The sequence below is a fragment of the Xylona heveae genome (genome assembly GCF_001619985.1).
Source record: "Xylona heveae TC161 unplaced genomic scaffold L228scaffold_10, whole genome shotgun sequence".
Taxonomy (NCBI): domain Eukaryota; kingdom Fungi; phylum Ascomycota; class Xylonomycetes; order Xylonales; family Xylonaceae; genus Xylona; species Xylona heveae.
The window spans coordinates 516,250-538,347 of NW_017264202.1; the positions used below are offsets into that span (position 1 = coordinate 516,250).

The following is a 22,098-nucleotide window of genomic DNA, read 5'->3' on the forward strand; positions in this document are numbered from 1 at the left end:
CCAAAGAACATTGGCTAAAACCTCCATAATGGGTGCAAGAACTGCATTAGCACCGTTGCCTTGCTGCTCGAGCCCACGGTTGCCTGACTGCCGAAGCCTCGCGCACTTGGCAGCCTCGCAAGATCGACTCCATGTGAAGGGGCTTGCGCAAGCCTCGCAGGACTTACCGTGGGCCCTTCAATAATAATGGCTATTGAACGCCGTATAATTGAACACCCCAATCGTACTTGGCATGGGATGATATCATCCGCTTAGAAGACTAAGAGTTGGATAAAACTGATGCATTTAAATTTTGGTAAGACCGTCAGTAGAAACAGAAAATCGAGGGAATGCAGTCATACCAAGCGAGAATTGATATAAACTCCTCGTTGTAAAATCTGAAGTGTACCTTATAAATAGTCTGCTGAGCTGCGCGAGTACGATCTGATCTGCTCAAAAAGCTCCTATTCGAAAATGACCATCCACCCAGAAGAAAAAGGTCTCTCCCGGTATGTATATGTGGCCCCTCACATAGTGACGTACCAAAATCCCTGTTTTAATTTATTTTTGAAAATTTTTTGTCGGAAAGAAAGCCATTGGTAAGAAGCGTGCATAAATTCAGCAAAACAACCTCCCGTGCGGCTGCTGCCTGGAAAGAATGCGTGTCGGCGCGGTCATGCCAAGGTCGAATTGTTTCATTCTCCGAGAAATCATCTGCAATCATCTTCAGCCATGCATGAAGGGTTTATGTTCTATAACGAAGTTCATAATATTGATAGAGTGACGGTGGCTGATAGGTAGTCAAGCTTTCCCCGCAATCCCACTTTGTGTGGTTGTTCTCCACGCTGTCTGCCAGCTTAAAACGTCAACGCCACAACTTGGTCTGTGCCAACAGAACGTCAAAATTAGTCCTTTGCTCAGTGGACCCAAGGGGAGATGGTGTCGGAGTATCGGCGACAGAGATAGCCGAGATGCTTAAAATCTAAACTAGAAGCGGCTGCGATTAATTATCCACGCGACGCGTCTCTCGTGGGTTGTATTTCTACTGAGGCGAAAACGAACTTGCAGATTGGATCCAGCACGCGCAAAATAAGATCCTATTCACAATGACGACAACTGAAGAAACAACTGGGCGTGGAATGCTCATTGTCGTCGAGGGCTTGGATAGGGCAGGCAAGACCACGCAATGCCAACGACTAGTCGAGAATCTCTCCAATGATGGTCATCGAGTAGAGTTCATGCGATTTCCTAGTAAGATTCTCCGAACAGGCCTTTCAATGTATGATGACAAGGAGCAAGAATTAATTTATTTTTGCGTAAACCTAGATCGAACAACGCCAATTGGACAGATGATTGATGGATACCTGAAAGCAAATTCGGAAGTGCCTATGGAAGATCATGTGATTCACCTATTATTCTCGGCGAACCGATGGGAAGCATCGTATGTCACATGTTATATGCTATTGGAAAGGATATTGTAGAATGCTAATATTTCTACGCTACAGCGAGAATATTCAAAGGCTGATAGCCACTGGTACTACCGTTGTTATTGATCGGTATTACTACTCTGGCTGCGTCTATTCTGCAGCCAAGGACAATCCTAAGCTTAATCTGGCGTGGGCACGACAACCAGATGTGGGCCTCCCTCGGCCTGACGTTTGTGTCTTTTTAGATCTCTCTTCTGAAGCAGCCGCGGAGAGGGGTGGGTTTGGCCAAGAGAGATACGAAACCACTAGGATGCAACAAAGAGTGAGAGAACTCTTTCAGGAAATGGCAAAGTCTCCTGATGCGGACGACTTTGTCATCATTGATGCTGGCGACGCTGTGGAGAAGGTAGAGAAGAAAATTATCGACGCAGTGAGTGGGCGACGACAACTCTCCAATCTCCGTGCTCCCCTGCGAGAAGTACTTCCTTGGAGTTGAGTCGCATCGACGCTGTGCTCCATTCTCAATTCCCTTCAGAAGCAAGTCTTCATTTGATTCTCAAGAGAATCTGGCTCTGAGAGCCATACATTTTGCATCGGTTGGAGTTTTCCATTGGCAAGAAATGCATGCTTAACGCTTGATTCTAGCCTCAAAAGGGTTCGATGTTCTTTGCGACGATAGATTTGTGCTAGCGTTAATTGTACTGAATGTTGAACGTTTCAATTGTATTTCTTCTTTCTTTTGCATCACGAAGTTCATCAGTCAAGTGTTTCCGCATCGTCCCAGTCACTGTCCTCAATGACTATTGGCAGTTTTGAATTCCCTCGAACTCGAGATTTACTGGGACTCTGGGGCATGATGGATTGTGAGCGGGAAGAAGCTTCGCTTGCAATCGACTTGTTGTCGTCATCCTCGCTATCATTTCTTGGTACCCATTCATCTTCCAAATCGAAGCCTTGATTTGGTGCATCATTCTCGGAGAGGCCACCACTATCGCTTACATCCGTCTCAAGGTCACTTAAGACACCAAGTGCTGATGATTCAGTGGCAGCATTAGCCACCGCACCAGTTTTGCTTTGGGCTTCTTTCTTCTTCGATCGTTTGATGACTTTCTCTGCTTCTTTCGGACTGCGCATACGAAGCGTTGCCTCTTTCACCAGGTCAATCCATTGCAATTGGGCTTTGCAGGATGGGCATGTCCCACTGATAGGCAGAACTGTGTCTGGGTCGTCTTCAGTAGAGAGAAAATGCGACGAAAGGCAACTTAAATGTGACGACGCTCGGCAGTGGTCTTTGGGGCAAATGAGAATAAAATCATTGCTTGCTCTCAATTTGCCGCGGCACAGTGCGCAGTGCGCTTCTCCATCATTTTTGAGGACGTTCAAACTCTTGTCTAGGTGGCCTGCCAAAGGGTCATAGTCAACTTGGACAGACTCGAGTTGCTTCTGAAAGCATCTTTCTATAGCAACAGGCTTCTTCCTTGCAGGCCGACTACTTTGCTGGGTTTCTTCGCTCTCCCGAGACGGCGCTTGAGTCTCCAAGGAGACTTTGATACCTTCTCTTAGCTCACCATCTACCCGATCACTCCATCGATTCCATAGATTAAAGACGTCTTCGCAGAAAAAGCGGAGATTGAGCGGCCAACGGCAAAATGTTTGCGCCCGAAGTAGCAAATGGAGATTGGCCAATCGATCAGTGAGCGAGACTTGCGGTCGAGTTGGACGTCGTCTGGTCTTCCCAGTCTTTGGAGACACGCGAACTCTTGTTTGAGGGGCATTGATACGCTCTTCCGTTGGAATATGACGAGTCAGGTGTGGATTTTGCCATGCCCATCTTGATAAATTTTAGCTCCCCATGGGAAAATGGTATTGATGATATAAACGCATGACAAGGGCAGTTGATAGAGGGCTAATACGTGGTATTTAGATGCGGGGAATGTAGATTGGGCATGGCGGATAGATTTTGCTCCCATGAGCAAAAAAAGAGTCTCGTATGATGAGGTGGGTATATGCTCTCAAACCGCAAAACCTGGCCAGCAGGTAGAATTGAGATGGCATGATTGGCCTTGGCCAGGATGACTTGAGCGAGGGCAAACGAAATGCGGAAGAGAAACTTACTCGAATTGCAGGGCGGCAATATTTGATGGGAAACCAGTTACGATACATACCATTTCCCAAGGCCGCAAGGTATTTCTGGAAGTTCTTGCGGCACCTCCTTTAGCAACGCCATTGTGTTGGTTTAGCCGACGAACAGGGTTTGGCGTTGAACCGATGTAGAGGCTTGATGGACGGACGGTGGAGCGCAAAAGGTAACAGCAATAAAACGCGGGGATCGGTTTTGATTCCATAATGAAATTCAGACCACGCCCCTTGGTCCGAGATGAAATTCTAGGATTATTGTGCGCAATGATCAAAACTGATCAATTATTGCGTGGTGCCTCACAAGGGCTGTCGTAGGTTAGAAGGCAGATTAGATCATCCCATAGACTTTAGCTCAGCTCAGGCAGAAACGTTCTCGTGACAGGATCTCGCATGAACAGAAGCGTTTCGTCTAAATGACCGACGTTCCTTCAGGCTTTTCCAGTAGGCTCGTTGATTGGATTCAAGGTACCTACAGGTAGCATTCATCGCTGATAGTAGTGGTAGACGCGGACAAGGATTACTGGATCAAGAATAATGCAAGCCCGCAAGAAGCAGCAACTAACTTAAGTGTAAGGTGCTGCGTACCGCACAGTTACCGCAATCGTCGGGGGATTTGCTCGCCTACGCCACCGGGTGGCCTGAAGAGTGAACACTTTGCAGCTCTCTGATTGGACGAGTGGACGACAATTGTCTCGCACCCCTGCGCGAGGCATGAACTAGTGCAGCACCGGCAGGCAAAGGGCAGGGAAGGACGGAGCGATGGAACGATGAGCTTGAAGGATCTCAATCTCTCATATGGGGAAGGTGCGCCAACGCCATCTCACTCTTTCCACTCTTACTCTCTTTCCGCGCCTTGCATCACATCAATCATTCCACTTCTATACACACATTCCTCTTTTCTTGCAAACGGTTACCCCGCTCCTGCCACACTGTATGGACACGATTCATTACATAGATGTTCTATAAAGGGGCAGGTATCTCTCTGTATAATCAGTTATAGGACTTGAATTACTGCGCAGAACAATCGTTTAATAGGGATTGTTGGAAAGATAATTATGTTTTCTTTTATAATTATATCCGTCGTGAGAGCGACTTCAGAATTGCAGACTGTGCATACTTGCTTCGGAGCTTTCATATCTACTAGAGTAAGCTATACGATTAGACTAGCAATCGTGGTCGCATTAAATTTTCTTTGCTCCGATAGCACGCCGTACACGTAAGCATTGGGAAGCTGGGCTAGTCGTATAACAGTATTATACTGTCTTGATCAGAACATTCGGGTTCCGTTCTTGTCAAGTCTTCGCGACCCACTTGATAATTGATTGATTTCATTAAATGGCTAGGCGACGCTTGGGGATGATAGTAATGGTCAAATTGTAGGTACAGAGTATGATAGTATGAGTGAAGTGCGAGGAAGGTTGTGGGGTACAATGGACTTTGTGCCCGAGAGAGAGGGAGGCTTTTCCCCATTATGAATTGCGTTCCGCCCTCGGTTCGAGGCCCAAAGTACCTGATCCAGCCACTTTGGCTTCACCAGGTACCTTGGATTAACCGTCACGGCCAAATATGACTGGTGGGAAACATGGTCCAAATTAGCTCAACGCTACCTGCTCCGTTCGTGCTCGGTGTCGACAAAAGAAGCTGCCGCTTCGCTGGGCTGCTCTTTCCCTTGACTGGACCTGGTTCCTTCTTGTCTCGCTCTTACCGGGATACCACTATTAACCCTTCTCTGGTCTCTCTCTAATAACTACTCTTTTCGCGTGCCGGCTTCCTGCCCTCCCTCTCATTTTTATACCGGCTCTTGTGTAAGGGTAATTTCCTTTCGGCCATTGGCTCTGTGATTCTTCGACCGAGCAAGCACGACTCTCTCTTCTTCGCTCTTTCCACCATTACTGTGCCTATCTCGGTTTTCTGACATGAACCCTGCTATTAACGTCTGAAGCGGCTAGACCCTCGCGGTGAACCTTGCTGCACTTTCTCGCATACAGCTTACCCTACCCTTGATCCATCAGCCCGCGCATTTCATGTCTGATACTGGAGAGATCGACTCCTTAGAGCCACCTTTCAGGAGATCTGATATCCGAATACGCCCCGTTCAGCTTTGAGTGAAAATTCATCGTCAAACAAACTGGATCCCTCTTCTCCGTCCATACCGATCCACTTTCCGTTTGCTCCTCGAATAATTGTGCTTCACTCAAGATGGTCGTCCCTCCGTCCACTGGAGGGTCGACCACGGCTGGCACGGCCACTCGTTCGACCAACACTCCTAATGGCACATCCCGACCCAAATCGTCCAATGCACCTAACGGACAACATGCGGCACCGAATAATGCGTCCGTTCCTCTGAGCGCGCGCAAGTCGCAGCCCTTGGATATGTCGACGGTGGAACGGAAAGTCTTGTCCTCGATGAGTCGAGAAACGCCCAAGCGATCACGCCCGATGGGCATTCAGGAAGCCCCAACCTACCGCCCGACGTCCGAGGAATTCAAGGATCCGATGGAATATATTCGCAAAATAGTGCCAGAAGGCATGAAGTATGGCATAGTCAAAGTGGTTCCGCCGGATGACTGGAACCCCGAATTCGCAATCGATACTGAGGTGCGTCCCGATGTCCTGTTGACTCTTGTGTCGCCATCCAGAACATTACTCTATATTTTCCCTTTCCCTTACCCTTTCTTCGTTCGCAAAAGGAGACGTTTGCTAAAAAAATTATTTACAGCGCTTCCACTTCCGAACCCGCAAGCAGGAGCTTAATTCGGTCGAGGGCGGTACGCTCTGCATTCCTTTTCTGGCTCCGAAGATTTCCCTGTCTCTGACTGCTTTTTAGGGACTCGCGCGAACCTGAATTATCTAGACCAACTAGCCAAATTCCACAAGCAACATGGTAACAATCTAAATCGATTTCCGAGCGTCGACAAACGTCCTCTCGACTTGTACAAACTCAAAAAGGCCGTGGAGGTTCGCGGCGGATTCGACAAGGTCTGCAAGCTGAAGAAATGGGCCGAAATCGGAAGAGATTTGGGTTACAGTGGCAAGATTATGTCTTCGCTGTCCACTTCATTGAAGAACTCTTACCAGAAATGGTTACATCCCTATGAAGAATATCTGAGAATTGCCAAGCCCGGTGTCCAGCAACAACTGGAGATGGAGTATGGTGGTCCTCTGACCCCATCTCCCGCCACATCACCGATGAAGAAGACAAATCAAGCGTCGCCGTCACGCCCAAAGGAAAACTCGCCCGCCATGCGTGCTACAGCTGCTCTCTACAACCGCCTCAAAGAACCAGATGATGGTGAGAAGAGCTCATCTGAGAATGATGCGCCACCACCACCTTTCAGATCATCTGGATTTACCGCTGTCAATACCGGTGGCTTCACGCCGGTCAATGCCACAAACGGAATCAAGCGCGAACCGGAAATTGAGGCGACGCCGCCTACCCGGTCAAAAGCTACGCCCACCAGCTCGGCTAAGAATACTCCGGATTGTCGCTCCTCCGCCTTGAGCGCGACGCCTGTAACGAATGGGCATTCCTCGAATCGGCTTAAACGACAGTTGGGCGAAGATTCACCTGACCGGGACTCCCCTTCGGACCAGGCGAATGGGGATAGCGATAAGCAGGGTCGCAGGAGCAAGCGACTGAAGAAGGGTATGTGGCTTTTTTTTTTTTTTTTTTTGCCGTCTTGTTCTTGGCCGCCTGCGCCATTGCGAGCAAGCCCTTGAAACGAATATCACCGTCGCTCATCGAATTCTCTTGCTAACTATCTCGCCTAGAATCAACTGCGCCGACTGTTGCCGGATCTTATATGACCTTTCGGCCTTCAACGCCCCGTGTTCCTGGGGAGATGAACGGCAAGCCCGGCGAGGTATGGTTTGAGAGCCTTCTCTCTGCTGCGGACCATCGCTGACGATATAACTAGAAATGCGAAACGTGCGGTAAAGGCGAAGACCCAAAGTCTATTCTCCTCTGTGATAGTTGCGATGTGGGATATCACAAATACTGCTTAGATCCCCCTCTCAAAGCCGTCCCTGATTACGACTGGCATTGCCCGCGCTGCTTAGTTGGCACTGGCGAGTTTGGTTTCGAGGACGGTGGGATATATTCTTTGAAACAGTTCCAGGAAAAAGCGAACAACTTTAAAGAAAATTACTTTCTTCCGAAAATGCCATTCGATCCAGTCCTCAACTCCAAGCGGCCAGTCACAGAAGATGATGTCGAACGGGAGTTCTGGAGGCTTGTGGAAAACCTCACAGAGACCGTTGAGGTCGAATACGGAGCAGATATTCATTCGACAACACATGGAAGCGGCTTCCCAACGATTGAAAAGAATCCCCTGGATCCCTACTCTACGGATCCTTGGAATCTCAACATCCTCCCCCTGCATCCTGAGTCTCTTTTCCGACATATCAAATCCGATATTTCCGGCATGACGGTACCCTGGCTCTATGTGGGAATGTGCTTTTCAACATTTTGCTGGCACAATGAAGACCATTTTGCTTATTCAGCGAATTATCAGCATATCGGCGCTACCAAGACGTGGTATGGCATTCCTGGCGAGGATGCAGAAAAGTTTGAGGATGCCATGCGTGAAGCAGTGCCGGAGCTTTTTGAAACCCAGCCAGATTTATTATTTCAACTTGTGACACTCTTGCCTCCTGACCGACTTCAAAAGGCCGGCGTTAGGGTGTACGCGCTAGATCAGCGAGCGGGTCAATTTGTTCTGACTTTTCCCAAAGCCTATCATGCGGGTTTCAACCATGGCTTCAATGTCAACGAAGCCGTAAATTTTGCCCCGAATGACTGGGAACCCGACGGCGAAGCTGGCGTGGAAAGGCTGCAGGCGTTCAGGAGGCAGCCCTGTTTCTCCCACGACGAGCTATTACTTACAGCCGCGGCACGGGACACCACCATTAAAACCTCAAAATGGCTGGCCCCCGCACTGGAGCGAATGAGGGACCGTGAGCTCGATCAACGCCAAGAGTTTCTGCGCAAACATAAAGAGCCCAACGACCACTACTGCAAGGTCGATGAGCCAGGCGTTGATTCAGGTCCGCGATGTGATCTCGGCTTCGAGATGGATGATCAGGATGTGCCAGAGGAGGAGTATCAGTGCTGTTATTGTAAAGCGTTCAGCTACCTTTCGCGCTTTCAATGCACAAAGACATCCAAGACTCTCTGCTTGTTGCATGCTGGCCAGTATGCCTGCTGCGAGGCTAGCGAAGAAGATCGCTTGACAGGCCCGCATCACACATTGAGGTACCGTATGACTGATGAAGCTCTTGAGAGTTTAGTACAAAAGGTTGTGGACCGAGCAAGAGTGCCAGAAGCATGGGCTGAAAAGCTAGCCAGAACATTGGACGATGACCCGAGACCGTCCCTCAAAGTCTTGAGATCACTCTTGAGCGAAGGCGAAAGAATCCCTTTTGAGCTTCCACAACTTCCTACCCTCAAGGCGTTTGTTGAGAGGTGCAATGACTGGGTAGAAGAAGCGACAAATTACATTACTCGCAAGCAACAAAATCGCCGAAAGAATGAAAAGGCTTGGCGAAAGGGCAATTCTTCTCGCGCGGCGGAAATGGAGGAGCGCGACAAAGAGCTGCGCAAGATTGAAAATGTCCATAAATTGCTTGCTTCGGCTGACGACATTTCTTTTGATTGTCCAGAGATTACGACGCTACGAGAGCGAGCTGAGGCGATTAATGATTTCCAACGAGATGCACAGAACGCTCTCCTCGATCCCCGTCTCCGTACAACGCAAGAGTTTGAAGAGCTTGCCGAGATGGGGAAAGGCTTCAATGTGGACATTCCCGAAGTGGAGAAGCTTGATAAAGTCGTTCAGCAGATGAAGTGGAATGACCGAGCGCAGGAGCTTCGTGTTCATTTCCAGACACTGCAGGAGGTGGAGGATTTTATACAAAAGGGAATCGACCTTGCGATCCCTGAGCACAATGAGCACCTCATCTTCTTCAAGGATCAGAAACAGGCGGGCGAACTCTGGGAAGCAAAGGCAAAGGAGCTCATTTCCGTCGAAGTGGTTCATTATCAGCAATTGGAAGCACTTTCAGGCCAGGCTTCTTCAATTCCCGTCACTCGAGAAACGCTTGCGGCAGTGGATGGCATCTTGACCAAGCAAAGGGAAGCCCACAAGCAGATTGTGTCTCTTTATGAACGAAGCAAGGACCCTATTTTTCGCAAGCGTCCCACCTACAAAGCCGTGAGGGATGTCATGGAATCTTTGGCCGAGCTAAATAGCAAGCCGACCGGCACGATTGATCTCGAAAAGGAGCAGAAGCGTCATGAAGACTGGATGCGAAAGGGCAAGAAGCTTTTTGGAAAAGCAAATGCTCCGCTGCACATTCTCAAAAGTCATATGGAACTAGTGGCTAGCCAAAATGAGGCTTGTTTTAGCCTCTCCGATCGCCCAAGGACCCCGGTTGAGCCTTCTTCGAGGGAGCACACGCCCGACGACTCACAGTCTGTCGATGGCTCAGGCTCAAGTAAAGATGTGTTTTGCATCTGTCGCAAGCCCGAAGCTGGAATGATGATTGAATGCGAGCTTTGCCATGAATGGTATGTTGCCTACTCCCATTAAATGTGATTATTCATGAAATGAAGCCTTGCTCAAATCGATATACAGGTATCACGGAAAGTGTTTGAAGATTGCCCGGGGCAAAGTAAAAGAGGACGATAAATACACTTGCCCCATTTGCGATTGGCGGGTCAAAATACCCCGTGATGCTGCGCGACCAAAATTAGAGGATCTTCAAGACTGGCAGGCCGAGATACCAAACCTGCCTTTTCAGCCAGATGAGGAAGATATTCTTGAAAGCATCATCAATGCAGCTCAGGAGTTTCGGGACTTTATGCGGCCCCTGATCAATCCCATGATGACGACGCCAGAAGAAGTCATGACTCAACGCTTCTATCTCCGGAAAATCGAGGGTGCGGACATACTTCTTGCCTATGAAACGAACTTTTTCCGACAAGAGTTGCACAAGTGGGCCCCGGTAGCTCCTGAACCGCCTCCAATTCTAGAACAGTCATTGTCGACTCGGAAACCTCGTCCAACAAAGCAGCAGAAATTGATGGCTCAGCTCGGTATTGAGAATCCGGAAGATTTACCGCAGCACCTCCGGACAAAACAACACAATTTTAATAAGCGCAAGAGCAGCGAGCCTCATGTGAAACAGCCACCGCCGCTCCAGCCAGCTCCAGGACGTCCCACTACTCCACTGGGACTGCGGCATTCAGCTTCCTCCGGTAATCCACCGCACCCTTCTCTCGTTGGGCAACCTCCTCCAGCAGACCAGCATGGGCCGCAGTTTACTTATGACGGCCACTTCAGCATGTCTGGTCCGCCACCCGATCAGCCAGCTTTTGCGCCGAGCACCTCGTTTATGCCCGGACATCCCCCTGAGCTAGATTCGCCAAACTTTTCTTCCAGCATGCGGAGCGGTTCTGTCCTTGATCCAGCTATTTTCAGTGGGCCTGGTTTTGGCCGAGGCGATCAAGTTGGCAGCCCATTATCAAACCACTATGGCAGTAGCCAGGGTGCCAACCTCGACTCCATATTTGCGGACCTCACGAATCAAGACGCGGACGGCATTGGGAGCAGTCACGCCAATGAGGCACTGGCTGTTTCGGGAGCCGATGACGACCGTACCGACGAGGACGCAGACCAAGAAGATCAGATGCTAGCGGATGAATTTTTAAATTAACAAATTTCCGTCTGGTGACTTTTGATCGGTCTGTGCCTATTGACCTCCAAGCGCTTTGCTTTTTGATTTTTACTTCTCCTCTTTTGCAGACCTTGTAATGTTTGAAGAAGCCAAGTATTGGCTCATTGTTCATATGGCGGCGCTCTTGTGTAGTTATGTGCAATCACGCTGCTTTTCATTCTGCTTTTTTCCTTTGTCTCTTTCGTTCCTTGTTGCATTTTCCCGGTTGTAAACTGTTCGCCTAGCAGAAAAAGAGAAGGCGTCTTCTTGTTTTCTATCTGTTTCTTGGTGATCTATAAGTCGGCCGATATCATGTACAACACGTTCATAATGTCTTTTCATTTTATTGCTCTCATGGTTGGTGCATTCGGCGCTGGCTATGGAATTTTTTTTATTTCCCTTTCCCTTTCCCCAAGACATTGCTATTTGGTTTGCTTTTTCATATATGCTTGATTTCTCTTGTACAGGAAGACGAGCGTGGACGGATGCGAAGATTAAATACCAAAAGTCAGGGTTACGTGTTAATGATGAATTCGGAATATACTGGAATACTATATGATTGTCATGCAATTTGCCTCGTTTGTAGGTTTATTGTATCTTGTTGTGTATCTTGCTATGTATCTTGTCATTAATTGTGTGTCTTGGTTGCCATTGTGCATGTCCAAATAGCAAACATTCAATCCTAAGGTTTGAAGGTTCGTCGTACAAGATGTGACCAAACGCCTGAAAGATACCATCCTGCTTTTGCGGATATGCAAACTATCTTAGTGCTCTGGCTCTCAGGACGTGACTACCATCTCAGAAAATTATATCGAGTCGTTTGTAAGCACGAGGTAGGTTGAACGGTAACTTATGCACAGCCATTTCAAGGCATAGCCAGGCAGCAGGCTACGCTTAAATGTTGAACATGCATCTGTAACTATGGACTTGAAGAAGGGGGGGAGGAGTTTTTGAATTCTTGTTGTAGCCACGATCGTCCCATAATTCGCAATATTTAGATATCCTCTGTGTGTTATGCCTCGTCCGCTCCCTTCATTCCTGCTTGGTCATGTATCGTAGTATAAGGCCTCGTCGTTCTGTAGTAGCTTTAGTCCTCATCTATTTTATCACTTACATTGCATCCACGGTCTTACACTGTGTGCTCTTTTCTTGTCGACAAGCGGCTGTTGCTGCACCTGCTGCCAACCTGCACGCCTGCCATCAGGCTATCCTGCTATGCGGCTGTGCAATACCACACCCCGTAGGCGACTGAGCGACCTCGGACAAGCGATATCGACACCCGACATGCGCCTCGCGCCAACGCTTCGACCCGGCAAAATCGGGCGGTGAGAGCGAGCTTATGATGCCAACATGCGGGATGCGGAGAATTGAGCTCCCGCAATGACGACAACCGCAACCCAACCCGCCAACAGCTTAGCTTAACGGTCCGCAAACCACATCAGAAGAAACTTTTATCATTTATCAAAACAACAACAAACCCTGCACATACGTACAGACATACGTACAGGGGTTTTCAGGGTGTTGGGTTCTTTCTGAAGAATACGAAGCTACATGATATTGTAACATTGTCCGAAGTCCGCGAAACAACACAAGACCCCGAGAGCCCGAGAGCTTTATTAGCGGTTTGAGAGAGGGACATATTTACAGAGGTACAAAACAAAAGGACTGCAAGGGCAATGGCATTCCCGCGGAACTCGATTCGGAATTTCCTGATTCATGCCAAGGCGGCGCTGAAGACGGCGATTGAGAAGAAGGATAAAGTTACGTTGGTGGTGGGGAATGAAAGTGCTGGTATGTTTTTATTTCTTCCTCCATTGAGATTAATGACTTCAATTTAAATGACTCTAAATTGAAACAATAAATATAACAAACCAATAACCACCAATTAACAACCAAAATAAAACCAACGTAACAAACCAATGACTAACAACTACAATAATAACAGACCTCGACTCACTCACCGCCTCCCTTCTCTACGCCTACGTGCGCTCGACCTCCCCGCCCTCATCCGCATTCACTCCGCTGTACATCCCACTCACCAACCTCCCTGCCTCTTCTCTACGTCTGCGGCCCGAGTTCTCCGCGCTCCTTCCCCACGCCAACCTCACCCCCTCGCAGCTCATCACGCTCGACGACCTCCCGCCCTTATCCAAAATCTCCGAGGCTCTGCCGCCGGAAAACACACGCTGGATTCTCGTCGACCACAACGCCCTCCAGGGCCAGCTGGGGGCTATCTATTCCCGCCAAGTCGCAGGGGTGATTGACCACCACGCCGAAGAAAACGCTGTTCCGCAGGAGACAGGGGGCGAGCCACGCATCGTGACAAAAGCAGGCAGCTGCACGAGTTTGGTCACAGAGTACTGCGCCGATGCATGGGAAAGTCTGGCGTCCCTTGCGCCTGACGCGCTTGTATCGTCGTCCTTGGGCGTGGCGGGCTCTGGGCCAGTGCCAGGTCCAGGCGCAGCAGGCGTAAATAGTACCGTCGCGCAGGGCGATACAGCGAGCATCCCTCCCGCAGAGGACGTGAGTCGGACGCGCATCTGGGACGCAGAGGTGGCGCGGCTCGCGCTCGCGGCGGTCTTGATCGATACGTATAACCTCACCGACGAGTTCAAGGTCACGCAGCATGATACGGCGGCGGCGACGTATTTGGAGGCGAAGATTCAACTTGCGCCGTTGTTGCCTGTCTCTGCTGCGGCTATTTCTGCTGGTGCGTCTTCATTTATCGGTGAAAGTGCCGATGGAGCTGCAGCTGCAGCTGGTGGTGCTGTGTTTGACAGAACAGCCTTCTTCAACGAAATCAACACTGCAAAACAAAGCATCGACAGCTTGAGCCTCGCTGAGATTTTCGAAAAGGATTACAAGCAGTGGGCCGTTAAGTCCACCCACGAGACCACAGGCCAACAACAACGAGAAATAAGACTAGGCATAAGCTCCGTAGTCAAGCCTATTCCGTATCTCCTCGAAAAGGCACAGTCCGAGTCCAACCGTGAAACGGACGACAAGGCATCTCAGTCTGCAGGCGTGGAGCACTTTTTAGATTCCATTCGCGCATTCGCGTCCGATCCAGCGCGCAACTTGTCCGTATATGCCATCATGACGGCCTATTCGTCCCCGACCACGGGCGAGTTTGAGCGAGAACTGTTCGTGTGGGCGCTCGACCCGCCTACTGTGCCCGCGGTGGAAAAGTTTGTGCACACTGCGTCTGGTCAGCTGAGGTTAGAGGACTGGAGGAATACTACCGAGACAGGAGGACAGGAGACAACGAGTTTGGAAGAGGTACCCTCGGAGGAATCAGAGGGTACGCAGAAGCAGACGTTGAGAAAGGTGTGGTTCCAGCGGGACTTGAGCAAGAGCCGGAAACAAGTTGCGCCGTTGTTGCGAGATGCGTTGGTTTGAAGCGTATCTTATTTGGTATTCGTCTTCATCTCTCACTATATATTTCATCTTTTATATTTCGTATTTCGTATTTAAATTCCATTTAGTTCTATTTTATCCCTCTTCTTATGAGTATAATATATTTGATTACCCTAGCAGTTATATCTCATCTGAAATAAACGAAAAAAAGAAAAGGAACGCCAAGGTTGCTCTACTCTACAAGGTGCATACAGCAAGATTACTAATTACTACAAATGCGAGGATGTGCAAGTCAAAGATAACATATACAAATTAAAGATAACATATCACAATCTCTTGCCAGTCCCAGCAGCCTGCTCCATAAAAAACCGCTTGAGCGGACCCAACTGGTTGACCGCGCCGAGGCCGAGCGAGCGGAGCGCCACGACGGGCGCGAAGGACGTGGCGTACAGCTTGTGGATCTTGTCGACGACGCCGAGCATGAGGTTGTTCGCGGCGTAGCGCTCGGCGTTGTACGACTCGAGGGACAGCTGCGCGCCAATGTCCTGGCCGTGCTCGACGGCGTAGGTGATGGTGCGTGCGAGGGACTGGATGTCGAGTTGGCCCTGGTTGAGGCCCTGGCCGGCCAGAGGGTGGGTCGTGTGAGCTGCGTCTCTAGATTACGAAGGGACTTGGTTAGCTGGGGCTTGGATACGAGGGGGATGAAAGAGAAGAAAACAAAAAATATGGGTACGGGAGAATGAAAAGGAGTAAAATAAAACAAAAGGTATGAGAGAATGAAAGAATTAAAAAAAATGTGGGTATGACAGAATGAAAAGAATAAAAAGAATTCATCTAATACAAGAAAATGAATAGGAATAAAACAAATACTGAGACTCACCCCACCAAAGCAACTCTCTCCCCCGTATACGTATCCGCATTTCTCATCCTCAGCGGAAAACTCTGGACCGTGCCGTCCTGGACGCCCGTGGCGCGGGCAGGGATCTTGGCGACGTCAAACGCCGTATGTTTCTCGCGCCAGGAAACTTCCTCAAGCTGCCCGCTCGAGAGGGTATGCAGGTACGCCAGATCGACATGGGACAGACGGAACGCCGCATTGACCATGGCGACAAAATCAGTCGGGGACAGCGACTTGAGCAGCGCCGCGTGGGACGGGAGCGTCGACCACACCAGCGTCGCAAAGGGGCCGGGCATGGGCAACAGCGCGACGGGGCCCGTGGGGAGGAACCGCTGATATGCTGTGCGCGTAGCTTTGCCTGCTCCTCCCGGGACGGTATTCGAAAAGTCAGAGAGGTCCAGCTCGAGTCCCTCCAACGAGATTGTCGCCACGACACCGTGTCGTTCGTAGTCCCATCCTCTGCTCTCGATGCCCGCGAACGTTCGGACGGGACTATTCGCGCCGTCTGCGCCAACGAGGAGTCGCGCAGCGAGTTGTTTACCGCTGGATAGCTGAACAATAGGCCATCCGGTAAGATTCAGACTGTTGTCGGCGGAGGAGAAGCTGTATTCTTCGCCGGTTTCAATCTTCTCGACGCGCGAGTTGTCCAAGAGCGTGAACCCGCCGAGTTCGTCGAGATGGGCGAGGAGACCCCGTGTCAGATTGAGGTTCTCGCACATGTAGGCAATGGTCTTGCTGGTCGAGCCCGTGGGCCAGTCGAAGGAGATGTTCGACCCCGTGATGCCGTCCCATACTTGCATCTCGTCGTACGCTTGCACGCGCGCGGTGTCGATGTGTTTCCATGCTCCGATGTCTTTGTAGTCTGTTAGCTTTATTTCGTCCTATGCCCGTGTTTCCCCTTTTCCCATCAAGGCCAACTATATTATCTTCTTTCTACCAAGTCTAACTGGAATCCATATCGAACGAAGAGCTCAGAGAAGGATGAACCCACCCTTTAAGAATCCCACCGACGCAGGCGTCAACGAACTGACCCGATTCGAAAACTGGTCCCGCGGAAGCTGCCACGTTCGCGTCCGACTCAGATCCTGGCCTTCGACCAGCGCGACTTTCAGACCTGATGTCACTTTGGAGGATCCTGTATCATTTGCATCCAATTAAATCAGCCCAGTGCTCCGAAGCAAAACGTCATATCCAATATAATGGTCGGAGGTGAAGGGCCGTACGGAGCGCAGAAAGTAAACTCAGTCCTGCCGGTCCACCGCCCACGCACACGACATCGTAGATTTCCGGGGCTTCAATTGCGCTGCCCGTTGGTGCTGACGTCGACGCATATCGTTTTCCTAGAGACCGAATGCACGCATGGCAGATGAAGGTTGTTCTGGGCCGGGGCCGAAGAGAGACTGATGCCAGACTCGAAGCTGGGCGTATCGTGCGCATATTCCCCAGTGCGAGAAGTATGAATGCGGATTTGTCTATGCTGTTGATATCAGTGCAGGTTGTCGTGGTCTGTAGGCGCAACAAATCGTCCAAGGGTCCGATGCGAGCTCCGAGAGGTCCGCACCGATGGGAGTCGAAGCTACGGGCAAGCGAAGGGACATGTGTGCGCAGCTGTCGAGCAGATATCATGTCATGGTCAGACAACCACCAGGTTCTTTTACTCGCGAGATACAGGGAGGAATTGTTACTTAGAAGACTGGCTCCAGATGAAAACATATAACTGATCGAGAACATACCATGAAAATGAGATTTAAGGCCATAAGCATATTAATCTCAGAGATCTTCATTACTTGATATGCAGAACTGCTAAGGCGCCTTCGGGAATGATATTTTGCTCTGACCATATTTTCCTATTCAGCATGTCGTGTACAATCTGTCTATGAGTTGGTTTCAATTATAGGCAACACTGGCTGAATACATGCATTTCGATACCCAAGCCATTCATCAGATTCATCACAGATAGAAGCAAACATTTAACAGACAATGGAAATTTAGATAATGCCTTTTCAATTACATCTACCAAAACCTGATCTCTCTAATGCTTATGCTGCAAATGCCGTGCCTCTCGTGAGTGCGGACATAAATTCAATCGGCCGTTCTTCGTCGTGCATTCATTTGGCAGAGTAAGATGCGGATGTTAAATATAGATAAAACATGTAAAAGGAAAGATGAGGCACAAATGCTTGAAAAGAACAAATCGAATCTTCGCATAAAAATGCTAGACAACGCATGCGAAAGCAGAGACAAATAGAATGAAATGAAATGCAGCTGAAGGAAATGGGCGATAAAAAATGCAAATGGGTATGTAAGCGCATGCACGCCGGTAAAGATACATCGTTATGTTACACTCTGCTTGGTAAGATGATAAATGTTGAATTGGGCCTCGGAGAAAGTGTCATATGACACCCTCTGTGGCTTTGTGCTAAAGGATAGCACTGTGTGACTCTGGTGACGCAGGTTGTTGGAATCTTCTGATAGTAGTCGCTGCGCTTTCTGCAAAGATAAATCCAGACTCCGGTAAAAATATGTTTTTCGTAGAGCAGGATAGAGAAAATAAGAGCCGAAAAGATAATGATATCATGGCCAAAGCAAGCCGTGATACTTCTGGAAATGCAAGTAGATTTTCTATGCTGTAAAATGCCATTATAATTCAAGTCGAGAGTGGAGCTCTTCATCGGCGCGGCTGTTGTTCGAGGTGAAATTATGATTTTTTAAAGGCGCGAATGAATCAGATGCAGTTCCACTCGGCAAAGACGCACCATCTGGCGCTCCGGTCAGCAAGGACCAGTCCTCTCCAGACGCCCCGCTCGCCAATCTTGATAATGGTTTCCCACATGGTGCCATCGGCAGCGCTATTCATGGGGGTGGTTGAATGATCGCTCTTACGCATGAGGCGTAAGATCTTCCCGGAGGGCGCTTGAATGGCCAGCTTAGCAGCTTTGACGCCATTGATTACCGCTCCAGACGAAGTAGATGTGGACATAGCTGAGCTTGGACGGGCATCTTGTTGAGGAGTGGGCGAAGAAAGCCCAGGAAAAGACGAAGGGTGTTGCCGCACGCAAAAAACAAAAGTATTATTGACGGCCAGACGAGCGCATTGAGGCTGCATCACGTAAATGTCGTGACGTTGAGCGTGGGGGGTGGGATGGCGAGTAAAGAAGTCGTAGGGTGGATTCTCTCCCCTATGAACAATGGGAACAGCAAAAGCAAGTGCATGCGGGTTATCTTTGATGGAATGCTAGAATGATGGCTGAGTTAGTATCAAATCCCTTTCAAATTCGGCATCGAAAGCAGGTGGAGGAGTTCATACCATAAGGCCCCTTTTGCCGGCAAATACCTTTAGCACACCCTGTCTTTCGTCGCCTGGAAGCAGTCCCTTGATCGTGTACTGCTTCTGACCGGAATACCATTCGGCCTGTGCAAGGGCAGGTTTCTTTATGACCTCGCCACTTTCAAACAAGTCACCATCCACATCTTGATTGAATGCTTGAGTTTCAACCTCGGCAACACATTCGATATCTGATGGAACGGTAATCTGGAGCTGCACCATCTCCAAGTCTGAAAGCTGGAGAAGACTGGTGTCAAAATCTTGTAACTGAAGCCCGTTCTTGAAATAGGGTGGGCAAGCACATGGTAGCGCAAGTAACACCTCAGGCGGCACAGGAGGGCAAATATGCTGATGCTCTGGCATGAGAGGTACATGGGTATAACAAATCTCCATCGGCCGCGCAAGAAAGTACCAATTTTCGGCCGCCTGTGATCCTGCGCTTGAGAAAAGACCCCTGCGCGGATTTGTGGGATTTGCCAACGAACAGTCCATGATGCGCCATTCACCATCAGCTATGACAGCATTCCACCAATGATTTGGTTCAGCTACAGTATCTGGCTCATAAGCTTCACCAGGATGTTTGAGATGCCCTCTAACTACCTCAGCGTGGAGACCAACTGCGGCGCACATTTCAGTCACCAAAACGGCAATCTCCTCAGAGCATCCTCTCTTGGTCTGAACAACCCGCCTTGCATCAATCTCTCCTTCAAAGTCTTCTTCCCAGACAATTTTCTCGCTGACCCATGTGAAGATAGCACGTAGTCGCTGCACATCGCTCTTGTATGGTCGACAAATATACCCTTGTGCAAGACTTATCGGGTTGGTCATCGGTGGAAGACTACTGACGAACCGGGCATTCCGGTCCACAAGTGACAGGTTCAGTTTGAGAAAGTTTGTCGGTTCTTCAATCGGTAGCCCATCGAGCCCTTCATCACCCTCAGCTGAGTCATATAACGCCCCGATCGGATCAATGACCGGGATGTCCAGCATTTGACACCTTTCGGCGCGCTCGTCCCGTTCGTTTCGGCTCAGCGTGTTGGATCGATTGACGTCTCTACGAACTTGCACCCAGTCAGCTCCTCCACCGATACCGGTTTCCTTGTTCGGTGAGGTTGACGGTGTCGGGCCTATGCCCGTCGAGCTCGTGTGCTTGTGAGGCGTAAGCGGACGTCCGACTTGGCTTGATGCAATACTGCTCCTAGCACTTGCGGCACCTGTCTTCGCCGACTCGATAATCTTCTTGAAAAATCCGCTCTTCTTGGCCTTGGGAGAAGTTAAGCCACCCAAGACCGCATTGGATTCGGAAACACTTCCAGCCCAATCCGATTGAGAGAGGGGGGGAGATCGTTGGTCTGAATGATATGTAACGCCTCTCATGGGAGTTTGTGGTCTCGTCTCTGGGATAGCAAACGGCTTCCCGGTGTTACCAATTCCAAGATGGCTCTTCGCACGGGAATGCAACACATTTGGTGGTTGCTCGTCGCCACGTCTCCGGGCTAAACTACCTGCACTGGTCGCGCTGAACCCTCCAGCAGAAAACCCACTCATTGCGCTCTGGCTCGTCAACTGCGTACTGTTGCTGTCATTGGTTGTCGTACTCTGAACGCCGCTAGAGGAGTTTGTAGCGCTTGAGCGCATTGTAAAAGTACGCCCAAGCATTTCTTTCCCAATATCGTATGCTGATTTGCGACGTTTCAATCGTCGTCTAGAATCCACGCTATCATGCCTGCTTTTCCCGAGAGAAGAATGCGACCTGTTTTCGTGGGTCGTTTGCTTAGGAGGAGGTGCTGGAGCGTAGTCGTCAGCAATACTCGGTTGAGCATTCGTAAAGCCAGTTGGAAGAAACAGTTCATCTTGAGGACCCGAAGTTTGCTCCTGCATCTTTTCGAGATGGCTCTCCATGCGCGCCACGTAATTGGAAACCTCGGGCGGTCCGCCATCATCTTCATACTCATATCGTGGCTGGATCCTACTCTGCGGCCTAGCAGGGCTTGGATAACCGATTTCATCAACATCCCCAAAGGCGCTCAGTGAGGTGCCCGGCCTCTGCTGTTGACTGAGACTTGGCCGAGCATAGAGTTGGTCAAACGCCTCGGGCGACCAAGGGTTTAGAGGAGACCTGGGTCGCTGTTGTAGGGGGCTCTCCTGAGAGATTCCCATGTCCTGCAGGGATGACATGACGTCTTCCATGGCGTTTCTAAGCGGAGACGGTGTATGGCCTGTAGCAGATGGGGTCGGAGACGGGCCCCGCGAAACACCTTGTCCGAGGTACTGCTGCCTTGTGAATGACGGCGCCGGGGAAGGCGTCCGTCGACCATCGTAAACCACCCTATGCGGCGGTGGAGCGGGTGGTGGCGGGGATGGTTCATAGCTTTGATACGGGTTCGGCGACGGCTGCCGCGGTTGCGGACTGCGACTGATAGGTGGTGCCGGAGAGGATGCGCGAACTAAATAGGGTAGGTTTGCGGCTGAGGAAGTGGGACGCTGAAGTCGACTTGGCGCTCGACTTGTGGGAGGTGCTGGTGACGGTGCGCGAGACGGAATTGGGGAGGGTCCGCGGAGCTTTTCGTCAATCTCGCGCTGAGCAGCTGCAGGATTGGGTGATCCCGCAGCAGCGTATGCCTGGAAAGGTTTGCGAAATGTGCTTTTGGCCTTCTTCGGCGAAGGTGCTGCTCCGCGCATGCTTCCTCCGCCAGGCATTTGGCTCGAGGCTCTATTTACTGGCCGAAAGTCGTCGTCCAGGACTTTGACGAAGTTTGAGGGGAAGAGACCGACCATGCGCCGGTCTCGCCGCAGACGCCCTGTCCACCAAGAGCCATCTCCGGCGTTGAGACATTCAATCAGATCTCCCTCGATAAATCCCAGGTCTTGTTTCGTCTATGGTGATGTCAGTCATCAGAGTCACCCCGATGACACGCGCGACAAGAGCCGCAGTGTGAAACACTCTGGTTTTAAAACAATGGCAGACTTACTTCTCCGCCCCACGAATAGATTGCTCTGCACCAACACGGAAAGCGGGTTGGTAAGGCAGGCGAGTTGGGCATCATCTTCACGCGGTTTCTGTCGCAATGACTCCCCGTCAACCCCGTCAATGTTCGACGGCGACTCTCAAGAGCGATGAAGCAATGGGTGCAAGTATTCAATAAGGATCAAGAGTGCGAAAGTCGCAATCGCGCTGCACGGCTTGCGATGTTGAATGGCCTATCGAATGGCGGGCTAGTGAGCAAAGTGGATTATGCAAGCAGGTTTCCGGTAGC

At 50.0% G+C, this 22,098-nt stretch overlaps 6 protein-coding genes across 6 annotated transcripts; 3 read left to right on the top strand and 3 right to left on the bottom strand.

The window, feature by feature from the left end:
- Nucleotides 1–1,085: 1,085 nt before the first annotated feature.
- L228DRAFT_213581 (thymidylate kinase) lies at nucleotides 1,086–1,902 on the top strand (the record flags this gene model as incomplete). Its single annotated transcript, XM_018329996.1, has 3 exons — nucleotides 1,086–1,230; nucleotides 1,306–1,420; nucleotides 1,485–1,902. 3 exons carry the CDS (start codon nucleotides 1,086–1,088, stop codon nucleotides 1,900–1,902), a joined length of 678 nt encoding a protein of 225 aa, XP_018185873.1.
- Nucleotides 1,903–2,162: 260 nt separating this feature from the next.
- On the bottom strand, nucleotides 2,163–3,751 carry L228DRAFT_240854 (hypothetical protein; the record flags this gene model as incomplete). Its single annotated transcript, XM_018331284.1, has 2 exons — nucleotides 2,163–3,237; nucleotides 3,522–3,751. The coding sequence occupies 2 exons, from the start codon at nucleotides 3,749–3,751 to the stop codon at nucleotides 2,163–2,165; spliced, it is 1,305 nt and encodes a 434-aa protein (XP_018185874.1).
- Nucleotides 3,752–5,744: 1,993 nt separating this feature from the next.
- On the top strand, nucleotides 5,745–11,261 carry L228DRAFT_213534 (PHD transcription factor; the record flags this gene model as incomplete). The annotated part of the gene is made up of 6 exons (XM_018329989.1): nucleotides 5,745–6,143; nucleotides 6,265–6,313; nucleotides 6,373–7,191; nucleotides 7,317–7,408; nucleotides 7,463–10,113; nucleotides 10,181–11,261. The coding sequence occupies 6 exons, from the start codon at nucleotides 5,745–5,747 to the stop codon at nucleotides 11,259–11,261; spliced, it is 5,091 nt and encodes a 1,696-aa protein (XP_018185875.1).
- A 1,396-nt stretch (nucleotides 11,262–12,657) lies between these two features.
- Nucleotides 12,658–14,841, top strand: L228DRAFT_262984 (DHH phosphoesterase). Its single transcript, XM_018334455.1, has 2 exons — nucleotides 12,658–13,052; nucleotides 13,207–14,841. Exons 1-2 carry the CDS (start codon nucleotides 12,938–12,940, stop codon nucleotides 14,658–14,660), a joined length of 1,569 nt encoding a protein of 522 aa, XP_018185876.1. The 5' UTR covers nucleotides 12,658–12,937; the 3' UTR covers nucleotides 14,661–14,841.
- A 103-nt stretch (nucleotides 14,842–14,944) lies between these two features.
- On the bottom strand, nucleotides 14,945–16,953 carry L228DRAFT_213933 (ubiquinone biosynthesis mono0xygenase COQ6; the record flags this gene model as incomplete). The annotated part of the gene is made up of 4 exons (XM_018330012.1): nucleotides 14,945–15,272; nucleotides 15,499–16,369; nucleotides 16,508–16,651; nucleotides 16,740–16,953. 4 exons carry the CDS (start codon nucleotides 16,951–16,953, stop codon nucleotides 14,945–14,947), a joined length of 1,557 nt encoding a protein of 518 aa, XP_018185877.1.
- A 1,288-nt stretch (nucleotides 16,954–18,241) lies between these two features.
- L228DRAFT_270406 (hypothetical protein) lies at nucleotides 18,242–21,888 on the bottom strand (the record flags this gene model as incomplete). The annotated part of the gene is made up of 3 exons (XM_018335402.1): nucleotides 18,242–18,751; nucleotides 18,824–21,718; nucleotides 21,814–21,888. The coding sequence occupies 3 exons, from the start codon at nucleotides 21,886–21,888 to the stop codon at nucleotides 18,242–18,244; spliced, it is 3,480 nt and encodes a 1,159-aa protein (XP_018185878.1).
- Between the last annotated feature and the right edge of the window lie 210 nt (nucleotides 21,889–22,098).

Excerpts from the sequence above, each read along its gene's own strand:
- L228DRAFT_262984 (XM_018334455.1), top strand. The coding sequence starts at position 12,938 with ATGGCATTCCCGCGGAACTCGATTCGGAATTTCCTGATTCATGCCAAG. Across the intron at positions 13,053-13,206 it reads GGTGGGGAATGAAAGTGCTG|ACCTCGACTCACTCACCGCC; the intron begins GTATGTTTTTAT and ends CAATAATAACAG.